This window comes from Muntiacus reevesi, chromosome 2, assembly GCF_963930625.1.
Source record: "Muntiacus reevesi chromosome 2, mMunRee1.1, whole genome shotgun sequence".
Taxonomy (NCBI): Eukaryota; Metazoa; Chordata; class Mammalia; order Artiodactyla; family Cervidae; genus Muntiacus; species Muntiacus reevesi.
Genome location: NC_089250.1, coordinates 171414891 through 171437460, shown reverse-complemented (window position 1 = coordinate 171437460; position 22570 = coordinate 171414891). Strand labels below are relative to the sequence as shown.

At 51.3% G+C, this 22570-nt stretch overlaps 1 protein-coding gene across 1 annotated transcript in view; it reads left to right on the top strand.

The window, feature by feature from the left end:
* TCERG1L (transcription elongation regulator 1 like) overlaps positions 1–22570 on the top strand; it is a 191473-nt gene that overhangs the window by 25263 nt on the left and 143640 nt on the right. The window contains exon 4 of the mRNA XM_065920163.1: positions 10614–10796. Coding sequence (XP_065776235.1) covers positions 10614–10796 — 183 coding nt within the window. The remainder of the gene's footprint in view (positions 1–10613; positions 10797–22570) is intronic.

Genomic DNA, 22570 nt, shown 5'->3' with positions numbered 1-22570 from the left:
CGGAGATGGGGTTCTACCGTTTATCTCAGAAGGAGGAAGGCAGGTGACTGTGGGCAGAGCGTCACCCTTGAGATCCCGAAAAAGAGGCACATGGATATTGACGGATGAGAGAGAAGGCGTCCTCGGGGGGGCACTCCACCCTTTAGCTGCGGCGTTGTGTTGGACGCTGAAGGTCAGGATGTGGATGTCGGGACAGGAGGGGAGGGCAGGGCCGCAGCGTCCATGTGGATTCCGTGATGACGGACTGTCCTTTATGGACGGGAGCCCTGACCAGGCTGCCTCTGGCTGCAGAGCGTCCGCTGATAAGTCCCAGCGCCGCTGTCCTGAGCTGGTCACAGGTGCCTCCGCAAGGCCACGCAGGTGGACGTGTGGTTGTGTCCACACAACGAGAATGGGTGTGTGTGTGTGTGGGTGTGCCCGTTCACCTTGCCGCGGGCACGGTGTTATGCGTAGCTTAGAGTTTAAGGCTGCAAGCTGCCTCTGTTCCACCCAGGGACTAAGGGAGCCTGTCTCATCTGGGGATTCCCAGTGGAAACTCCTGATAGAAGGAGGAGCTGCCCCCTAAGAGACCAGCTTCCCCAGGTGATGAACGGTGGAGGAGTGATTGGAAGCGGGTTTGCACGCCTTTGCTTTGAGGGTCATGGCTGCCTGAGACCCGCAGCCCTGAACGCAGCCGTGTTTGATGGCTTCGGACCATGTAAGGCCGGCTTCCCTCACGCAGTCGAGTGGGTCTGTTGAAGCCTGACCGTCCTCGGGGACGCAGGATGAATTGCCTTCCTCCTGGGTCCATCTTGACTTCCCGTATGCTTTGTTTGGAGTCTTCGCGGATTCCAGGCTCATGCAGCCGTGGTCTTCTCTTTGCATCGGGCAGTCTCACCAAGTGTCCCCTTCTCCCAGGGACCCTTCACTTCGCTCTTGGCGCTGATGGTACAGGTCTTCTCTGGCCTTTCCTGGGACTGCTGTAGCCCGTGAGCAGGCTGGGCGAGGCGACAGGCTCCCTGGAACTCCCTGGCAGGAATGACGGTTCCGTGTGAATATCCTGCACCAAGCATCCTATGCTCCTGCCCCCTGCCCCCTGCCTCCTTCTTTTCTTCCCTCCCTCCTCCCTCTGCCCCTTTGTAAAGCCAGCACCTGTGCAGATGCCTTAAAACTGTAAGGAAGCTGATGAGCTTTTACTTGAGAATGAACTGTATGCAGACACCTTCTCAGGGCCTTGCCGTGGATGGGCCTGAGCCCCCCGAACCCTCACGGCCTCTGTGACTCAGGAACAGCATCTCCACCGCCCGGGGGGACAGTTGTTTCCGGGGAGGCTGAGCTGGTTTCCAGGAGGCAGTGTTGAACCAGATCATGTGGGCTTCCGGGCTCCCTGGACCGGTCTGCGTGTGAGAGAAGAACTGCTCCCCACCGTTCCTGCATCAGCCCCCCAGCCCCGACGGACACCTTGATTCTGCAGACTCACGTTTTCATCTCACCAGGGTACCGGTTCTACAAGGACAGGCAGGAGTGCCCCCTCTTGGCTGAACCGTGGATTCCGCGCAGCTCATTTCAGCAGCAGCTGCATGTGACGAGAACACGTCTGTGACAGTTCTGCCTTGGTGGCTCCCGTCCTCAAACACCGCGCATCTTCACTGGGGGTATGGATGGAGCCCTGGTCTGGAGGCTGTCTCCTGGGACTGCTGGGGTTCTGAGCAGTGGTGCGATCAGTGTGGATGCGACCCATGAAAGCCGCGTCCAGCGAGGGTCCATGAGACCCGCTGACCAGCCCCGTGATGGCCGCGCGCCGTCCCCCAGGGACTCAGGAGAGCTCCCGCTGCTGGCCGGCGCCGCAGGGAAAGGTGTGTCCGTGTCTCCGTTACGAGGCAGTCAATCATCTTAGTTTTATAACGGAGAGACACACGAGCCAGCAGGAAAACCCCTGAAAACCGTCAGCTCGTTGATGGTGTCGCTGTTGAAATGCGTATCTGTAGAGAGAGATGGGGCTGGGTGCCATTCCTGGGCTCCACGGCTGCCGTGGGAGGTGACGAGACCCGTGAGCGGTGCCTGCGAGTCCTGCGTGCTGAACACGACGAAGCGGCTAGAAGCGGCTGCCTGGTGATGGCAGGTCGTGTCGGTAAACGTCTCACCGAAGCGCTCCCCACACCTGTCGTTGTGCAGACACGCAGCCCGTGTCCTTTTCAAGGTCACCAAAAGCTCGGGCTGCCTGGGAGGAATGGAATCCACCTGCTGCGACTTTCACAGGGAAATGCCTTCGTGTCCAGGCAAAAGGTGGTGTTTTTGCCACTGCCACTGCCTTCCGTAGAAAATGAGAGTCTTTTCAGGGACGGCTGCGTGCACCCTGGGAGCTCCATGGGGCAGGCATGGCCTGCTCCCAGCAGCCGACCCCTGCAGGAATGAACTTGGGTTGGAGAATCTGCTTAGACCCATGAGATCACTCACCCGCTTCTGGAATGAATCCTTCAGGAGATGAAGGCTGCCTGCGAGCCTCGGGGTTGATGTGCATTTATTCAGTGCCCGCTGGACATGCGCTGCGAACACCGTCCTGCCCTCAAGGAGGCTGTTAATGTGCGTGGTCTCGAGTGTTTCCACGGAGAGTGAGGCTGGTGGGGGGCGTTGTTCTGCTCAGCCTGCCCTGCAGTCCAGCTCGGCCGGGGGCGTGGACGTGTCACAGTCCCTCCCCACGCCACACACCCCACGCCTTCCCCGAGGGGGCTGGGAGTCAGGGGGGAGGCTGGGCTGTCGGGCCCTTAAGTGTTACTGTTCAATGGCCCATTGTTTGCTAATGAAGACGGTTGTTGCCGCTTTTCCCCCGCTTTTCTTCACTGACTCTGTTCGTTATGTCAGGATGTTTAGATCACCCAGTATTAGCAGCAATTTGTTCTTTGGGATCCTGTAATTAATCTATGACTTTAGTAGTGAATATTCAAACTTGCACACCAAGTTACATGAAATCACAAAAACAGCAATAAATTAGGATGTCTACGCCGATGCACAGAGGTAGCGAGCTTGCCCCCATTAGCGTGAGCTGCCTCATGTGCTTGCCTGTACCGTCTGTGGTGGGGATGGGGGGCTGCTCACCCCCCACCCAGGCTGTGGCGCAGCTCCAAGGGCGGCCCTGCCCAGATGCGCGGGCTTGTGCCAGGCGGGCACTGCTGGTTCACCAACCAGCCGGGCCCAGGGCACTGTCGGAGCGTGTGTCCTCAGTGTCCCCGACAGAGACACACGTCAGAGTCACACCTGCTCCTCTCCGTGTGGGAGGGGACTCGGCTGGGAGGGCCCCCAAGGCTGGGAGGGGGAGGGCCGGACGACTCCTGGCTGGGACTCGGTGCCAGGGTCAGCGCGGGGAGCACCTGTCATCCCCCGGTCAGGGACGAGGAGCTGGAGGGGTCCTCAGTCTCCCCGGGGCAGGGTGTCTCTGACACCGCTGCGGGGTCTTCAGGGCCTGTACCCACAGCCTGCGTGTACCTGGGCACTGCAGGTCTCTGGGACCCCTGGGGAGGCAGACACACACATCAGTGGTTGTGTCAAAGGGGGGCACAGAAGTGGGTGCTTGGGTCGAGGGCAGTGTCAGAGCCCCGCTCCGCCACAGGAGGTGGTGTGTATGAGACCCTGTTCCTTGTGGGTCTGCATGTAACCGGGGCTGCAGGCAGCCGGGAAGAGCTACCCGGGGAAGGGATGATGCTCGCCCACGGTGGTGGGCGGCCGGCAGTCCCAGCAAGGGGAGCGGAGTCCCCTCTGCACTCAGGTCACAAGGACGCCTGGGCCACAGTCTGGAGGAGTTAGCAGGGTGATGTCAGTGGCTGGACTGCAGGGTCACCCTCTCACCACCCATGTGGGGTTCCAGCAAACAGACTCCGTCATCACAGGGGTGCTGGCCGGGTGCCAGGTGGCAGAGAAGACAAATGCGGGCGTCCTGGGCAGCTCACACCCAGCCAGAGCTGGTCCAGAGACAGGCACTTTGGGGGTAGCGTGAGAGCATCCTGGGAGCTTGGTAACCAGCCAGCCCAGCTCCAGCTCCAGCTTCTTCAGCACGTGGAAAACTTGACCAAAGCCAGGAATCGGACGTCTCCTTCAGAAAACCGCCAGAACGGCAAACACCAAGAAAGGCAAACAAGATCAAACACACGGGCAGGAGCCGGGCGCTGGCTTGTCCCGTAGACACCAAGACCAATCGCTGCTCTTCCTGAAAGCAGCCGGGTAAATGCTGACGGGCTTCCTTATTCCCCGCAGCTAGAGGTCAGGACGCAGGGACACACGCCCTCAGTGAACAGGGCAGGAAGGAGGAGTCTGAGTTCCGACTCTGTCCCCTTGTCCTTCCCTCTGCTCGCGTGTCAAAGCCACAGTGTCACCGAAGACCTCAGACCCGCCTTCCGAAGACCCGCATGTGGACAGCCATGTGAAGTCGCCTCCTGACCACACACTTGTGTCTGCAGAAATAATTATCAGTTGGCAGATACCTCACCTGGAGGATTCCACCGCAGCTGAATCACATGCTAAACAAAGAAAGAAACTGATGACTGTCTGTTCTTTGGGGACGTGGCTGAGCAGAGAGCACGGCATCTCCTGTGTATCAGGCAAGCGTCCTCTTCATCAGAAGACCTGCCCCGTCCTGCTGTTTCTGCCGCACCCTCTGCAGCCCGAGATGAGGGTCTTCCTCTCCACGGTGTCTTCAGCATCTGATGCTCCAGGTGAGGCCTACACCCTGCTCTTCTGGACGGATATGGGAGTGAGATCTCTAGTGTCTTACGTACCCTGCAGCCCGCTGGCGGTCAAAATTCCGGGGACCCTCCACAGCAGGGACACGGCGGGGGTCTTCTCCAGCACTGCAGCTCCCCTCTCCCCCCGCCGAACGCGGCCACTGACGGAGACCCTGGGGCTTAGAGTCCAGGGCAGGCCTGAGAGGAAGAGAAAACCCAGGAGACCGGAACAGACTGGGCCACCCAGCCCGCATGGACACCCCTGAATGTGCAAGGCGCCTGACGGGCAGCTCAGCCAGGATGGTTCTAGAGCCCCTGCGTGTCCCACCATCCCAGGCCACTGGCCTTTCTCTTCCTTTTTTTTTTTCTCTGTTAATCCTGGGAAAAGCAGAGTCTAGCTGCCATTGGGCTGTGGGTTTGGAGGCTGGTGAGGGGAGAGGCCAGTGGTCAGCGTACCCGTGAGCACAGAGCCTGCGCCCCATCTCCTGCAAGGCCCCTTTAGCGTGTCGGTGGCCCGAGGCCCCTGTGCGGACCGCAGGGTGGGCTCTGGCGGCTCAAAGGAGACCCCCCTCCAGACGCTGCAGCCCGCCCAGGGGGAGGGAGGGGCGCGTGTTCAGCCAGAGGGGCCCCAGTGCCCGCCCTGCCCGGGGCAGACACGCCTGGCCTGAGGGTCAGTGCGGACTTTGTCTGGGGGCCATGTGAGTCCCCTGAATCTCGGTGAGTCCCACACTCTGGTTGCAAACAAGGGCTGTGGAGGTTCTCCTGCATGTGGCTCCCTGGGGTTACTCAGAGCAGAAAGCAAGCAGCGCTTCTTTGCACGTTTGGCCATCAGAGGAGGAGCTGGGGGTGGCGGCCGTGATGGAAGCGGCAGAATGAGCTCGTGAACCTGACCCATGAACCTGCGGCTGCCGGCTGCCTCCAAGGGAAGCACACGGTTAATTACTGTTTTGCTTAAAACATTGATTTTTATAAGTAATCCTTACGGGAGAGCATTTCTGGCTTATCTCTTAGCTGGCTTAGCAGTTTTTTTTTTTCTTATTTTTTGTCTGGACCTCTTATCTCAGTTTATTTACTCAACTAAAGGATTCTCTGCAGTCCTTTGGGGGAAGCAAGTTATGATAATAACTTATCAGTCGACGCAATTTATCGAGTGCCTGCTCGTCTTCCAAGGCTCGGCTCAGAGGTCCCTCCCGGGGAGCAGCTGGCCTCCCAGGGCCCGTCCGCCTCGCGCCTCCCGCCTCCCTCGCGCCTCACAGGCTGTGTCCCTGAGGGTGATTATCTTTTGCATCAGTGCCTCCCGTGGCCTCATCTTTCCGGCCCCAGGCTGCGCGCGGTCTGACAGGTGGAGACGCTCCATAAACACCTGACCTGGGGGGTGGAGAGGGGAGGGGCGCTGCCAGTGGCTCCCGCCCGCACTGGCCTCCAGGCGGGGGTGCTGGGGGCGCCTGAGCCGCCCCCTCCCATCGCGTGCTGTCTCTCCCTCCTGCCCGCCGGGTTCGCTCACCTGTGCTCCGGGCCTTGGAGGTCGGGAACCACACCCAGTACCTGGCTCTAGCGTCGACAGACGATGCGCCTGAGCAAGGCTGCAGCTGGTGGGAGCCTGGCGGTGACAAGATCCCTGCTTTCCATCTCCTCTCGTCCACCAATTATGACAGTAATTTTGTCAACATCGATTATTAACTTTCTATTTCCACGATATTACGCAGTCGATTTTGGGATCTAACTAGTGAGTAGTGCATTTTTACATGTACCCAAATGGATGCAAAGCAGGTTAAAAGCTATCTTTCTGAGGGTTTTTTTTTTTTTTTTTCAAGAAGCAGATAAGGTTTGCTTTTCTCTTTTTCCCCTTTGGTTGAATCCATAATCTTTGACAGCAAATCACGCGAAGATAAAACTCTTCCCACATACCCATCTGTAAAATGCTCTTGCCTTGGCAACTGTTTACATCACTGTTAGTTACTTTCTCATCCTTTGCTTCAAGACCGTCTTCGTTTTGAACAAAATATAAAGTTATTCAACAGATTCAAGAGGAGCCAACCACCAAGGTCTCTGACCGAGGCCTCGATCGCAGTTCTTTGAAGCCCTGTGTCACAGCAGCAGGCCTGATTCTGAGCAGGGCCAAGGAGTTAAATTCCAGTGACAGCCCCAGTGGTAAAATAACAGACAGGAGTCCTGGAGGAAGGAAGCTGAATTTACAAAGAAATATTTGTGTGAAGCCACAGCGTGTGGGCTTTCACAGAATTACCTTATTAAACGGACACTGCACACACCAAAATGCTCAGCCTGCTTCGGCCCTACATAGCCATCCTGGGTTAGGCGCTAGATGCAGACATTAGCTTTTTTTACGCAGTTGTATAAGTCATGCTTATTTATACTGTGTGCTTAGTCATTCAGTCACGTCTGACTCTGTGCAACCCTTTGGACTGTAGCCCACTGGGCTCCTCTGTCCATGGGTTTTTTTCAGGTAAGAATACTGGAGTCAGCTGCCATTTCCTTCTCCAGAGGATCTCTGACCCAGGGATCAAACTAGTGTCTCCTGTGTCTCCAGCATTGCCGGTGGAATCTTTACCCACTGAGCTACTGACCACGCAACACCTGCCGTGATGGTGGCTGGTTAAGTGAATAGGCAAATGTGTGTGCTGGGTCCTTTGCTGGGAATACTAAGCCCTGGTTAATAACTGGCCTTGGGAAGGCCCTTTAATGACGGGCGACGTGTTTAATCTAATGCCTCGTGGAAGAGCAGTTCAGACCTTGCCTCTGGAAGCTTCTGGTTGGCTGCGTGGCAGAAGGTCTGCAGCGTTCAGCTGGGGGGGCTGACCGATGGTTTTAGACACTTATTTTCTCCATTGTATACCTTCTTATGATGTGTTTTTATTAAGTAAGACAGGCTATATTGAATAGTGGGTTTTCCCTGACTTTAAGTCTGTGTGTGAAAATGAGACCCCACTACGCCCCTGCTGGAACGTCTGAAATCCAGAGCAGTGACGCCAAGTGCAGGCGAGGGTGTGGGGCACCGTGAACTCCTCTTCCCGGCTGGTGGGGATGCAAAGGGTGCAGCCGCTTTGCAAGGCAGTCTGGCAGTTTCTTACAAAGCAAAGGGTAACCTGGCTGTGTGACCCAGCAGCCACACTCCTTGGTAATTACCCAAATGAGCTGAGAACTCACGTCCAAACAAAAACATGCACACAAATGTTTGCAACAATTTTATTCATAATTGTAAATACTTGAAAACAACCAGGAAAGCATTCAGTAGGTGAATGGGTGAACTGTGGTACATCCATACAATGGAATATTACTCAGTAATAAAAAGAAATGAGCTATCTAGCCATGAAAGCACACAGGGGACTTTAAATACAAACAGACACACTTGGGAGATATAGCAGGTTTGGTTCCAGACCACTGCAATAAAATAAATATGGTAATAAAGCAATTTTTTGGCTTCCAAGTGCATATAAACATTATCCTACCTTCTATTAAGTATGCAATAGCATTATGTATAAAACAGCATATATTCTTTAATTAAAAAATACTTTATTGTTAATAAATGCTAACCATCATCTGAGCCTCCAGCAGGTTGTGATCTTTTTACTGGAGGATCTTACATGATGCTGATGGCCGTTGACTGATCAGGGTGATGTTGCTAAAGCTTGGGGTGGCTGCAGCAATTTATTAAAATAATACAGCAATGAATTTGCCACTTAAGTTTATTTCTTCTCAAGAATGATTTCTGTTTTGCCTGCAATGTCATTTGATAGCATTTTACGCACAGCAGACCTTTCAAAACTTGAGTCAGTCCTCTCAAACCTTGTCACTGCTTTCTCAGCTAAGTTTATGTAATAGTCAACTTACTTTGTTATCATTTCAACAGTCTTTATAGCACCTTCTTCACCAGGTGTAGATTCCACCTCAAAGAACCACTTTCTTTGCTCATCCTTAAGAGGCAACTCCTTGCTTATCTGTTAAAATTTTAGCATGAACTTGCAGCAGTTCACTCACATCTTCAGGCTCCACCGCTCATTCTAGTTCTCCTGCCGTTTCCACAACATCTGCAGTTACCTTCCCCACTGCCCTCAAAGTCATCCATGAAGCTGGAACCAGCTTTACCCAAGCTCCTGTTAAGATTGGTGTTTTGATCTCTTCCCATGAATCTCAGATACTCTTAATGACATTTTGAATGGTGAATCTTTTCCAGAAGGCTTTCAATTGACTTTGCCCAGATCCACCAGAGAAATCATCCTTTATGGCAGCTGTAGCCTTACGAGGGGCTTTCCAGGTGGCTCAGGGGTAAGTAATTGACCTCTCAATGTAGAAGACAGGTTCAGTCCCTGGGTCGGCAAGATCTTCTGGAGGAAGAAATCGCAGCCCACTCGAGTATTCTTGCCCGGGAAATCCCAGTGTAGCGGAGCCTGGGGGCTACAGTCCATGGGGTCACAAAGAATCAGACACAACTGAGTATGCAGCAGCAGCTTTATGGAATGTAATTCCTAAATAATAAGACTTAAAAGTCGAAGTGACTCCTGTATCAATGGGCTGTAGAATGGATGCTGCGTTGGCAGGCATGAAAACATTAATGTCCTGTCTGTCTCCTGGGTGACCAGGTACATTGTCAATGAGCAGTAATATTTTGAAATAAATCCACTTTTATTTTTCTGAGAAGTAGGTCTCAGCAGTGGGCTTCAAATGTTCAGTAAACCTGTTGTAAAGAGATGTGCTATTGCTATCCTGTTTATAGAGCACAGGAGGGTAGATTTAGCATAATGCTTAAGGGCCCTAGAATTTTTGGAATGGTGAATGCATTGGCTTTAATTTAAAGTTACCAACTGCATTAGCCCCTAATAAGAAAGACAGCCTGCCCTTTGAAATTTTGAAGTGTTGACTTCTCCTCTCTAGCTATGAAAGTCCTAGATGGCATTTTCTTCCAACAGAAGGCTGTTTTGTCTACGGTGAAAATACATTATTTAGTGTAGTCACCTTCATGAGTTATCTTAGCTAGCTCTTCCGAATAACTTGCTGCAGCTTCTGCAGCAGCACTTTTAATTGTGTTCACGAACGTTTCCTTTGCCTTCACACCTTGGCTAATGGTGCAAGAGGCCTTGCGTTCAGCCCATCTCAGCTTCTGACATGTCTTCCTTCTTCCTCACTGTGTTCAGTCATTTCTAGCTTGTGGAGATGAACAGGCAGAGCACACAGGGTTTTTAGTTCTGCATTTGACAAAACTCATAGAATGTACAACACAAATGGTGAGCCGAAATGTAAACTGTGGACTTTTGGGTCATAAAAATGTATCAGTGTTTGTTCATGAATGCAGCACCCAATGCAAGTGGGTGATAAGAGGGAAGTATGTGGGAATTCTTTGTACTTTCTGCTCAAGTTGTCTGTAACTATAAACCTGCTCTATAAATAATTAAATTTAAAATCTGTGAATGCCATCATAGCGCGCTTGGAAAATACGGAAAGACAGGAATGAAGAGAAACTCAGGAATCTGGCACTGAGTGTGCCCTTTGGTTTTAAAGTGTGAGACGTGCAGCTCTGGGCCTGAGACCAAGAACACGCTTGGCATCTAATCAGCCAGATGAAGACCGGTTGACCTGGTGGCTGTATAGACGGGGGAACGGCGTGTGAGAGGCTTTGTCACCGCACCTGGTCCTGGGAGCCGCAGCAGCGCCTTCTCTCTGAGGCAGGCTTGTCCTCTGGCGGCTGTGACCCTGTGACGGCGCACAGCTCGGTGCAGAGGTGACGTTTGGGGGGTTGAGAGCTCATCACATTTATTTCCGGGACAGTGGCCCAGGGCATGGGCTTCCAAGAAGGGGGGTCCCCACACTCCTCTTTTCTTGGTGCTCAGATGCTCCATGATGAAACGGCTCTGTCTGCAGCGGACGCGGGGCATCCCCTGCTGACCTCCCTGTCCCCCTCTGCAGGTGGCTGTCACAGCAGCCTTAAGCCCACAGGCAGTGGCCCCGCCGTGGCCATCGCAGCCGCCGCCGCAGCCGTGGTCTCCGTGGACCCCGAGGGGCTCGGCCCGCCCCCCTCCAGGACGCAGCCCTGCCACTTCCTGACCCTGGCGCCCATCAGGATCCCCTTGCGGACCGCACCCTTCCCCGGTAAGTACCCAGCCCGTCTCTCAGAGCCGTGGGCTAGCGAGAGTCCACAGCATGGCAGCCCAGGCGGGGCCTGCTGGCCTCCAGGTCCATGGTTTCCTGGGTTCTGGTGTGGGGAGCACTGGGGAGGGATTCCCGGCTGTGCTCATCTGCAGACCACACTCAAGGACCTCCGTCCCACTGCCCGAGGCCGTGGGGTCAGGGGACCAACCTGGGCATTTTCTGCCGTGAAACAAAGTGCAAAGTTTCTATTTGAAGAAACGAGGCATGTCTTTACTTACTCTTCACAGGGAGTGATGCACATAGAGAAATATCTAATTGTCTGAGGCAGAGCTTGGAAGAAAGCATAGGCAATGTGCTGGAAAAGAATTATGCATCTGAGTTAATGAAACAAAAATGTACACAGCGCAGACTCGCCTGGGGCTCTCACTGAGCCGTCCCTCCTGGGCTGTCCCAGGCCTGTTTTGAGCACATGGGGTGGGTCCCCCCATCACGGCAGGACCTGGGCAGAGGCCCACCAAAGCCCGTGGCTGAGCAGCAAGGGGGCCACCAAGGCACTGACTTCCTCCGTGTAGTCAGCGTGCTGTTCTGAGTCCTCGGGGCCGAGGCAGGGCTGGCGGACACTCTGGTGTTGTGAGCTGAGGTGCAGGATGAGGGTCTCAGGAAGGACCTGGAAGGCCTGGTCCTGGACTGGTTGTCCTCAGCTTGCACACGCACGCCTGCTCACTGTCACAAGCAGGCGTGTCCCCGACCGTCCTGGTGAGTTCATGTTTGGGTCCGTCCTTAAATGTCACAAAAGCAGGCTTGATTTGGAATGACATTTAGTAAGTGCTGGAGTCTTGTGAGTTAGTGCGATTTATTAGAGTTCTAGTTTTTCACATGATACAGTAAGACTTGGATAGAAATTCTGTGGGATTATTAATTCTATGCCAGAGTCAATCCTAGAATTGCATGCTAGTCTTGTGTCATTGTTTGTTTAATCGCTGTCGTGTCTAACTCTTGGCGACCTCATGGACTGCAGCCCACCAGGCTCTTCTGTCTGTGGGATTTCCCAGGCAAGAGTACTGGAGTGGGTTGCCATTTCCTTCTCCAGGGTTACATCATCGATGGCTCTGTTATCAGTGACAGAGACACCACTGGATTGTGGTACACACACACATACACACACATAAACGCACCTTTGAGGTAGAAATGGAGATAACCTGGTCTCATTACTGTCCAGACTGGGCGGTGTCACTGGTTTTCTGGTCTTGTTTCTAGTGTGAGTGTTGTGGTCCTCTCAGCACTGGGCCTGGGCGTGTGTGTTTCTGTGTTAACTTGGTAAATTAGCTGGTCAATAGAAAGTTGTATTCTCAAGAACAGACTCTTATTTCTATTTCAGCGTGTCAGTGAACATGCACTTAGGGTGTGATGAGGGAAATAAATAAAACACATGGATAATCTCTTGTGTGGAACATAATTTACAGCTGTGTCAAGATTTTGGTTAAAATCCATCAGTCCACTGGCATTTATTAAGGATGACTTACTATTTTCTGAGCAAATTAATCTTAGAAAGAACCCAGAACCAAACCCCGTGTACCCCAGGGTCGGCTTCACTCTTCACGTCTCATATGATTTATAAAGCAGCATAATCATCAGGCGTCTTTCCGTGTTGATATTGTATAAGGCTCTGTAATCAAATTTGCCATCATGTGCGTTCAGTTATACAAAGGCAGCATCCATGGATCTATCTTGTAGAAGACTGCAAAGGCGGCCGTCAGAGGGGGAAGGGGCCGCACTCAACAGGGGGTGCTGAAATAGCCTCTGTGGTGAAGATCTATTGGCCCCTCTCTCCTGGAAGCCCTGATCATCACAGGGTTGGAACCGGGGTTTGTCTGGGCCGATGACCCCAGCCTGATGAGCGTCCTCTGGGCTATTTGGGCAGTCCCAGGCATCAGTGGTGCACGCGGTTCTGGCAGGGCTGCCCCTGGGAGTGGTCCTTGGGGAGGCAGGACCACCTGCCCTCCTAGTCCGGTTGCCCCGGCTCGCTCCTCTTGACATCAGCAGAAGGCATCTGAGAGGGACTGCATGTGCCCACTTCAGTGTTTTTGCCTTGAGAACCCCATGAACAGTATGAGAAGACAAAAAGATAGGACACTGAAAGGGGAACTCCCCAGATCAGTAGGTGCCCAGTATGCTACTGGAGATCAGTGGAGAAATAACTCCAGAAGGAATGAAGGGATGGAGCCAAAGCAAAAACAATACCCAGCTGTGGATGGGACTGGTGATAGAAGCAAGGTCCGATGCTGTAAAGAGCAATATTGCATAGGAACCTGGAATGTTAGGTCCACGAATCAAGGCAAATTGGAAGTGGTCAAACAGGAGATGACAAGAGTTAAGGTCAACATTCTAGGAATTAGTGAACTAAAATGGACTGGAATGGGTGAATTTAGCTCAGATGACCATTATAACTACTACTGTGGGCAGGAATCCCTTAGAAGAAATGGAGTAGCCACCATAGTCAACAAAAGAGTCTGAAATGCAGTACTTGGATGCAATCTCAAAAACGACAGAATGATCTCTGTTCATTTCCAAGACAAACCATTCAATATCATGGTAATCCAAGCCTATGCCCCAACTGGTAATGCTGAAGAAGCTGAAGTTGAACGGTTCTATGAAGACCTACAAGACCTTTTAGAACTAACACCCAAAAAAGATGTCCTTTTCATTATAGGGGACTGGAATGCAAAAGTAGGAAGTCAGGAAACACCTGGAGTAACAGGCAAATTTGGCCTTGGAGTACAGAATGAAGCAGGGCAATGGCTAATAGAGTATTGCCAAGAGAACGCACTGGTCATAGCAAACACCCTCTTCCAACAACACAAGAGATGACTTTACACATGGACATCACCAGATGGTCAACACTGAAATCAGATTGATTATATTCTTTGCAGCCAAAGGTGGAGAAGCTCTATACAGTCAGCAAAAAACAAGACCGGGAGCTGACTGTGGCTCAGTTCATGAACACCTCATTGCCAAATTCAGACTTAAATTGAAGAATGTAGGGAAAACCACTAGACCATTCAGGTATGACCTAAATCAAATCCCTTATGATTATACAGTGGAAGTGAAAAATAGATTTAAGGGACTAGATCTGATAGTCTGATGAACTATGAATGGAGGTTCGTGACATTGTACAGGAGACAGAGATCAAGACCATCTCCATGGAAAAGAAATGCAAAGAAGCAAAATGACTGTCTGAGGAGGCCTTACAAATAGCTGTAAAATGAAGAGAAGCAAAAAGCAAAGGAGAAAAGGAAAGATATTCCCATTTGAATGCAGAGTTCCAAAGAATAGCAAGGAGAGATACGAAAGCCTTCCTCAGCGATCAATACAAAGAAATAGAGGAAAACAATAGAATGAGAAAGACTAGAGATCTCTTCAAGAAAATTAGAGATACCAAGGGAACATTTCATGCAAAGATGGGTTTGATAAAGGACAGAAATGGTATGGACCTAACAGAAGCAGAAGATATTAAGAAGAGGTGGCAAGAATAAACAGAAGAACTGTACAAAAAAGATCTTCACAACCCAGATAATCACAATGGTGTGATCACTCACCTAGAGCCAGATATCCTGGAATCTGAAGTCAAGTGGGCCTTAGAAAGCATCACTATGAACAAAGCTAGTGGAGGTGATGGAATTCCAGTTGAGCTATTTCAAATTATAAAAGATGATGCTGTGAAAATTCTGCACTCAATATGCCAGCAAATTTTGAAAACTCAGCAGTGGCCACAGGACTGGAAAAGGTCAGTTTTCATTCCAATCCCAAAGAAAGGAAATCTCAAAGAAATCTCAAACTACCACACAATTGCACTCATTTAAGATGCTAGTAAAATAATGCCCCAAATTCTCCAAACCAGGCTTCAGTAATATGTGAACCGTGAACTTCCAGATGCTCAAGCTGGTTTTAGAAAAGGCAGAGGAACCAGAGATCAAATTGCCAACATCAGTTGGATCATCGAAAAAGCAAGAGAGTTCCCGGAAAACATCTCTTTCTGCTTTATTGACTACCTCAAAGCCTTTGACTGTGTGGATCACAATAAACTGTGGAAAATTCTGAAAGAGATGGGAATACCAGACCACCTGACCTGCCTGTTGAGAAATCTGTACACAGGTCAAGAAGCAACAGTTAGAACTGGACATGGAACAACACACTGGTTCCAAATTGGAAAAGGAGTACATCAAGGCTGTATATTGTCACCCTGCTTATTTAACTTCTATGCAGAGTACATCATGAGAAACGCTGGGCTGGAAGAAGCACACGCTGGAATCAAGATTGCTGGGAGAAATATCAATAACCTCAGATATGCAGATGACATCTCCCTTATGGCAGAAAGTGAAGAAGAACTAAAGAGCCTCTGGATGAAAGTGAAAGAGGAAAGTGAAAGTGTTGGCTTAAAGCTCAACATTCAGAAAACTAAGATCATGGCATCTGGTCCCATCACTTCATGGGAAATAGATGGGGAGACAGTGGAAACAGTGTCAGACTTTATTTTTTTTGGGCTCCAAAATCACTGCAGATGGCAATTGCAGCCATGAAATTAAAAGATGCTTACTCCTTGGAAGAAAAGTTATGGCCAACCTAGACAGCATATTAAAAAACAGAGACATTACTTTGTCAAGAAAGGTCCATCTAGTCAAGGCTATGGTTTTTCCAGTGGTCATGTATGGATATGAGAGTTGGATGGTGAAGAAAGCTGAGCATGGAAGAATTAATGCTTTTGAACTGTAGTGTTGGAGAAGACTCTTGAGAGTCCCTTGGACTGCACAGAGATCCAACCAGTCCATCCTAAAGCAGATCAGTCCTGGGTGTTCATTGGAAGGAGTGATGCTGAAGCTGAAACTCCAATACTTTGGCCACCTGATGTGAAGAGTTGACTCATTGGAAAAGACCCTGATGCTGGGAGGGATTGGGGGCAGAAGGAGAAGGGGACGACAAAGGATGAGATGGCTGGATGGCATCACCGACTCAATGGACATTGAGTTTGGGCAAACTCTTGGAGTTGGTGATGGACAGGGAGGCCTGGCATGCTGCAGTCCATGGGGTCGCAAAGGGTCAGACACGACTGAGCAACTGAACTGGACTGAACTGGGCTGTCTAGTTGTGTCTCTTGGGCTCTCGAGCATAGGGGCTCAGTACTTGCAGTGAGGCAGCTTGGTTCCTCTACATCATGTGAGATCTTAGTTCCCCGACCAGGGGTCATTCCCATGTTCCCTACGCTAGAAGGTGGATTCGTAACCACTGGACCACAAGGGACGTCACAAAAGCGTGTACACTTCAGTGTATCTACAGTTGAATAATCCTGTTTTTATCCAGAAGTTAGTCCCTTTTTAGATAAATGATTTAGACTATTTTATTTATGCCCTTGGCTTGGTACTAAAAGCCCGATAGCCTCAGGAGTCCTATGTTTAGCTGTGTGATTCTCAGTGGAGGGAAGCGTACTCCCAGGGGCACTCACCCACGGCCAGAGGTACGCGTTGGTTGTCGGGATCTGGTGGCTATTCCTGGTGTACAGACCAGGGATTCAGCTACACACGTGACAGCCCGAGATGGCCCCCATGGGAAGGCTAATCTGGCCCCAGACACTAGAGGTGCCTCCACGGAGAAGCCCTAGTTCATGGTCTAGACGTCCACCTACATGGTGGAGACCAGGATCAGTGTGTGAAGGAGCTCCGTGGAGAGTTCTGATCCAGTAACTGAAGGACCCAAAAGAAGGCTTGGTGCTGGAAAGAAGATCAGCCACGAGAACAGCTGAATTATATGTTTTTATCGTGATTTAGGATTTCAAATAAGACAGCCTGTTTAAAGAACCCCTTGCCTGATTCCACATTCAGTTCAAAAGCGGGTTTTCTCTCCCAGAGCGTTGCTGGCACGTGCAGCCCCGTTAGTCCTGGGCACGGCTCTTCTGGACGACCCCGCGTGCCCCGGGTCTCCCGCTGGCTCGTGTCGTCTGCGCGGTCGCCGCCCCCGCCCAGCCCGTGTCGCCTGCTGGCAGGACGCGCTGTCCGTCCCTGCCCGGCCTGAAGCACCACCCAAGACTAACCCTCCAGCAATTGCCCGTTCTCCTTTGGATGAATACAGCCTCTTCCACTTGTTCCCGTGATTGCTGTAATTTCTGACGCCGTTTCTCTCATGCTCCTGGGTCAGGGGCGAGGCCCGGGGAAGGGTGGGCAGAGGGCTCACCTGGGGAGACCTCACTGGAGGGCACTCAGACGTGGGCGGGCAGCTGGTTGAAGAGGGTCAGCAGACGGGGAGGGCCGCCCTCTTCGCTTCCTTCCAGCGGGTCTCAGCTAGCGCATTTTGCCTTATTCCCAACTATCCCTGAAGCCTTGAGTTTTCAGGTTAAGGAAGGAACGTGTTCAGGGGGAAAGCATACCTTGTATCCTATTTTTTAGTTTTAAGGAGAAGGTGGAGTTTATAAGGGGAGAACTGAAGCCATGCTGAAGGATCTGCCGGAAGGACCTGCCTTCCGGCCCTCTCTGGGGGGACCCTCTCCAAGGGGGCCCTGGGACCTACACCCCCTTGGTGGACCGCTAGATGTTACAGCGGAGTGTGTGGGGCGCCCACCTTCGGGAGGGTAAAAGCACCACGCAACACCGGCGTCTGCTCCTGTCTGATGAAGCAAACAGAGGATCCTTTTTAAGAACGACAGTGGCTATATTTTTAAAACTTCTCCCCCCTTTCGCAAGCGTCCAAGTGGAGACGGCAGAGTGTGAGTGACCGCCATGGTCTCCGCTTCAGCTGGTGACTGGTGAACACAGCCGTTCAAAGTGCCATCTGCCTGGGAAGCCGTTTACCACCTGTTCTTCTGCTTCCAGAGCCATTTCACGGTCTGCGTTTAACACTGTGTCCTGCCACTGAGCAGCTGGGAGGTGACGCTTCTTTTCTCTGTCAGGACCTTACCAGCCAGGTTGTGCGAACAGGCAGCAGCATCGCCGAGCCAGCCCGCCCTGTGGCCTCTGCGGAGCCGTCCGCCGGTCCCGGCTGCGGGCTCCGCGCCCGCCGAGCCAGGCTGTGCAGCCACAGTAACCCGGCCGTCCAGGCGTGGAGCGTCCTCTCTTTCTACCCGGGAGTTCTTTCCTCCTCCACTCTAATCAAACATGTCATAACACACATTAACATTTTAGAGGTTTGTAGAGTCAGAAATACTGCTGCAGCCTAATTGCTCACACCCCAGAGTGCCAGAGACGCAGCTGGCTTCCGTGAGAAAGACATGTGTGTTTCTAATGGGGAGAACGAGCCGCTTTTGGTAGAAAACTTATTGGATTTACACAGACAAGAGAGGACTTTGTCTAGTTTGTTATCCACAAGTGAACTCATGTTATGGATGCAAGATAAAACTCGTCAAGCAGGTGTTAGTACGTTTGGGCCACGTTGAGTGCAGAATTTTCTCAGTGGAGATCCAGCTGTGAACCCTTCCTATCAACAAGCCAGCCTGTTTTAGGTCGTCCATCTAGAAAATTCCCCTGGGACCTACCTGGCGCCACCTTCCCCGAGGAACTCCCATCACTCGAGATGCATTTGCCATCCACGCTGTTAGCTCCAGTTCACTCTTCCTTTGAAAAGAATTGGCAATCCAGCCTGCACACGAAAACACGTCTATGTTTATGCCACAAATAAAGAACACTGATACAATAGACCCCCGGTACCTCTCTCTGAGCCCGAGAAATAGCAGTTTCCGTCCGCAGCTCTCCTGGGAGCCGCGACCCTCCCCAAGAATAATTATCTCCTGAATAGGTGCCAGTCATGCTGTGCTGTTTCTCAGAAGCATGTTTACATAGAAGCATTATTTCTAAACAATGTATTTCAGGGTTTAGGCGCTTTCTGAATTTTACATAAATGTAATCATAGTCTGCGCATTCTTCCGTGATTGCCTTTTTTGCTCAAAATGATGTGGTGTTTTGTTGTTGTTTTCTTGTCTTTTTTTCTGTAAAGTCCCTGCTGGCGCTGGCAGCTGTAATGCAGTCACGCTCACTGTGGTGTCGTGAATCCACACAGATTCTTTCTGCGGTGGGAGGTGTCGGGCTCAGCTGCCCCCTTTCCCCTGGAAGCCTCTACCTCTCCTCCTGAGAGTCCTTCTGAGTTGGGAGGGGCATCTTTGCACAGATCTGTAGAGCCGGGGAGTGCAGGGCCCTTGCTCCCTGCCACGTCCCAAGTGCGCTTATCCTGTTGTTGTCCGGCCACTAAGTCATGCCCGACCCTGCAACCCCAAGGACTGCAGCAGGCCAAGCTCCTCTGTCCTTCACTGTCTCCAGGAGTTTGCTCAGATTCATGACCACTGAATCAGTCAGTGACACTATCCAACCATCTCATCCTCTGTCTTCCCCTTCTCCTCCCGCCTTCAATCTTTCCCAGCATCAGGGCCTTTTCCAGTGAGTCAGTTCTTCACATCAGGTGGTCAAAGTATTGGAGCTTCAGCTTCAGCATCAGTCCTCCCAATGAACACCCAGGACTGATCTCCTTTAGGATGGACTGGTTGGATCTCCTTGCAGTCCAAGGGACTCTCAAGAGTCTTCTCCAACACCACAGTTCAAAAGCATCAATTCTTCAGTGCTCAGCTTTCTTTATGGTCCAATTGTCACATCCATACACGACTGCTGGAAAAACCATAGCTTTGACTCTACAGACCTTTGTAGGCAAAGTGACATCTCTGCTTTTTAATAAGCTGTCTGCTCTACTAGTTCTCCCTAACCCATCAATTCCACCCCACCTGCCCAGTTTGTGTGCCCTGCACCCCAGAGACATCCTTGGTCCTCCTTCTGCCTGAAACCTCACATTCGTCCACTGGCGCCATAGTCCCTCCCAACTTGCTCCCCAAGTCTGACTTCCTCGTCCAAACCAACACGATCTCCCAGCTGAACCTGCTGCCCCAATCTCTCTGCTTCCACACGTGGCTGTCAGACACTCTCCCCACAGGAGCCAGCATTCAGGTCTCACAGTGTGCATGAGACAAAGCCTTCCCCTGCTCAGGACCCCATGGAGCTCCGTACAGGCCCCAGGCTTCTCCCCGGAGTCTCTGGGGCCCCGTTGTGACCACAGCCTGTGCTTTTGCTGCCGCTCCTCCCAACCTCTGCTTTCCTGCTGAGCCTCAGACACCTCAAGCCTGGCCGCCTTGGAGCCTCTGCACCCGCCGTGGCCCTGCTCGAGGCTCTCTTCCATCATTCAGGCTCAGCTGAGATGTGCTCCTACCCTCTCATTCTGAAGGACCCTCAGGAATCAACTCCTTCTTGTTTCACCTGTTTCCTTCCCCTGTAGCATTTCTCATTGTCTGGAATTAGCTCTGTCTCTGTTTCTGGCTTGTTTCTCTCTGCTGCCCTCCACCCACTGGATGTGAGACTCAGGACAACAGACCAGTGAGCCTGGAACTCAGCCCCCTTTCCGAGGGTCTGCCCTTTCTTTTGTAAGCATCACCATCTGTGAGTCCCGCCACTGGCCCCTCCCTCCGGCCACAGTTCACATTCAGCCGTAGAGCCGTGGAGCTGGAACGCGTGGCCTGATGGCCAGGGCTGTGGCCAGGCTACTGGTGCTGCAAGGGCGGTGGCCAGCCCAGGAGGGAGGGGAGTGCTCACACGCGTGATGCCTGTTGTCCGATCCCTGGGGCAGAGAGGGGGTGGGTGAGCTCTTCGGGGTCGGAGGGAGGTCATTTTTAGAAAAGAGCCCAGAAGGACTAAGAAGGTTAGGTTGGTCTGCAGAAGGAGGAAGGAGCCAACGGTTGTGGCTTTAACGGGGAGCATCCTTAGGAGGCTTGGTTGCTGTGTTCGGTCCTGTTGCCACAGTCACAGACAAGACAAGGGCCTTGTCTCGGCAAGTTTGCTGTAACACGAGCAGCAGCCCCTCCCGGGCTGGGCCGTCTCTCCTGACCTGTGATGAGGGCGCCTTGGAAACAGTATCCGAGCAAGTGGTGGCGGATGCGGGACGGGCCGCGGTGGCTGGATGTGCACTCACTGGAGACCGCGGTCCAGGAAGCCCCAGGAGCATCTTCAGGCCCAAACAGACCCCTCTGTTGTGTCAGCAAGATGAAGGCCATGCGGAGACTGTGCGGACCCTCTGGCTGAGTCAGGCAGGGAGCTGGCCTTCTGCCCCTGGTGCTGAAATTTCTGCAGCCCATGGGGAGGTGGTTGAACAAGTGTCCTCAAGGCGCCCAGCCCTCCGGCAGCTCCATTTGTGGAGAAGAGCTCAGGAAGAGCAAGGACACCTCAAAGGCCAGTGTCCACACAGCCTGGGGTTCTGGGGGCACGTGAACAAGAAGTGAGCCTAGCAGAAAACAGGCAAAACACTCTCTGGCGTAAATCACAGCAGGATCCTCTATGACTCACCTCCAGGAGTAATGGAAATGAAAGCAAAAATAAACAAATGGGACCTAATTAAACTTAAAAGCTTTTGCACAATGAAGGAAACTATAAGCAAGGTGAAAAGACAGCCTTCAGAATGGGAGAAAATAATAGCAAACAAAGCAACTGACAAAGAATTAATCTCAAAAATACAAGCACCTCATGCAGCTCAACACCAGAAAAATAAATGACCCAATCAAAAAATGGGCCAAAGAACTAAACAGACATTTCTCCAAAGAAGACATACAGATGGCTAACAAACACATGAAAGATGCTCAGCATCACTTATTATCAGAGAAGTGCAAATCAAAACCACAATGAGGTACCATCTCATGCCACTGAGAATGCCTGCTGTTAAAAAGTCTACAAACAATAAATGCTGGAGAGAGTGCAGAGAAAAGGGAACCCTCTTATACTGTTGTGGGAATGCAAACTAGTACAGCCACTATAGATCTGATAGACAGAGTGCCTGAAGAACTATGGATGAAGGTTCCTGACACTGTACAGGAGACAGGGATCAAGACCATCCCCAAGAAAAAGAAATGCAAAAAAACAAAATGATTGTCTGAGGAGGACTTACAAATAGCTGAGAAAAGAAGAGAAGTGATAAGCAAAGGAGAAAAGGAAAGATATACCCATTCAAATGCAGAGTTCCAAAGAACAGCAAGAACAGATAAGAAAGCCTTCCTCAGTGATCAATGCAAAGAAACAGAGGAAAACAACAGAATGGGAAAGGCTAGAGAGCTCTTCAAGAAAATTAGAGATACCAAGGTTACATTTCATGCAAAGATGGGCTCAATAAAGGAGAGAAGGGCTATGAAGCTAACAGAAGCACAAGATATTAAGAAGAGGTGGCAAGAATACACAGAAGAACTGTACAGAAAAGATCTTCACAACCCAGATAATTATGATGGTGTGATCACTCACCTAGAGCCAGACAATCCTGGAATATGAAATCAAGTGGACTTTAGGAAGCATCACTATGAACAAAGCTAGTGGAGGTGATGAAATTCCAGTTGAGCTATTTCAAATTATGAAAGATGATGCTGTGAAAGTTCTGCACTCAATATGCCAGCAAATTAACTCAGCACTGGAAAAGGTCAGTTTTCATTCCAATCCCAAAGAAAGGCAATGCCAAAGAATGCTCAAACTACCGCACAATTGCACTCATCTCACACGCTGGTAAAGTAATGCTCAAAATTTTCCAAGCCAGGCTTCAGCAATACGTGAACCATGAACTTCCAGATGTTCAAGCTGGTTTTAGAAAAGGCAGAGGAAACAGAGATCAAATTGCCAACATCTGCTGGATCATTGAAAAAGCAAGAGTTCCAGGAAAACACCTCTTTCTGATTTATTGACTATGTCAAATAGTCAATATTGACTTTGACTGTGTGGATCACATTA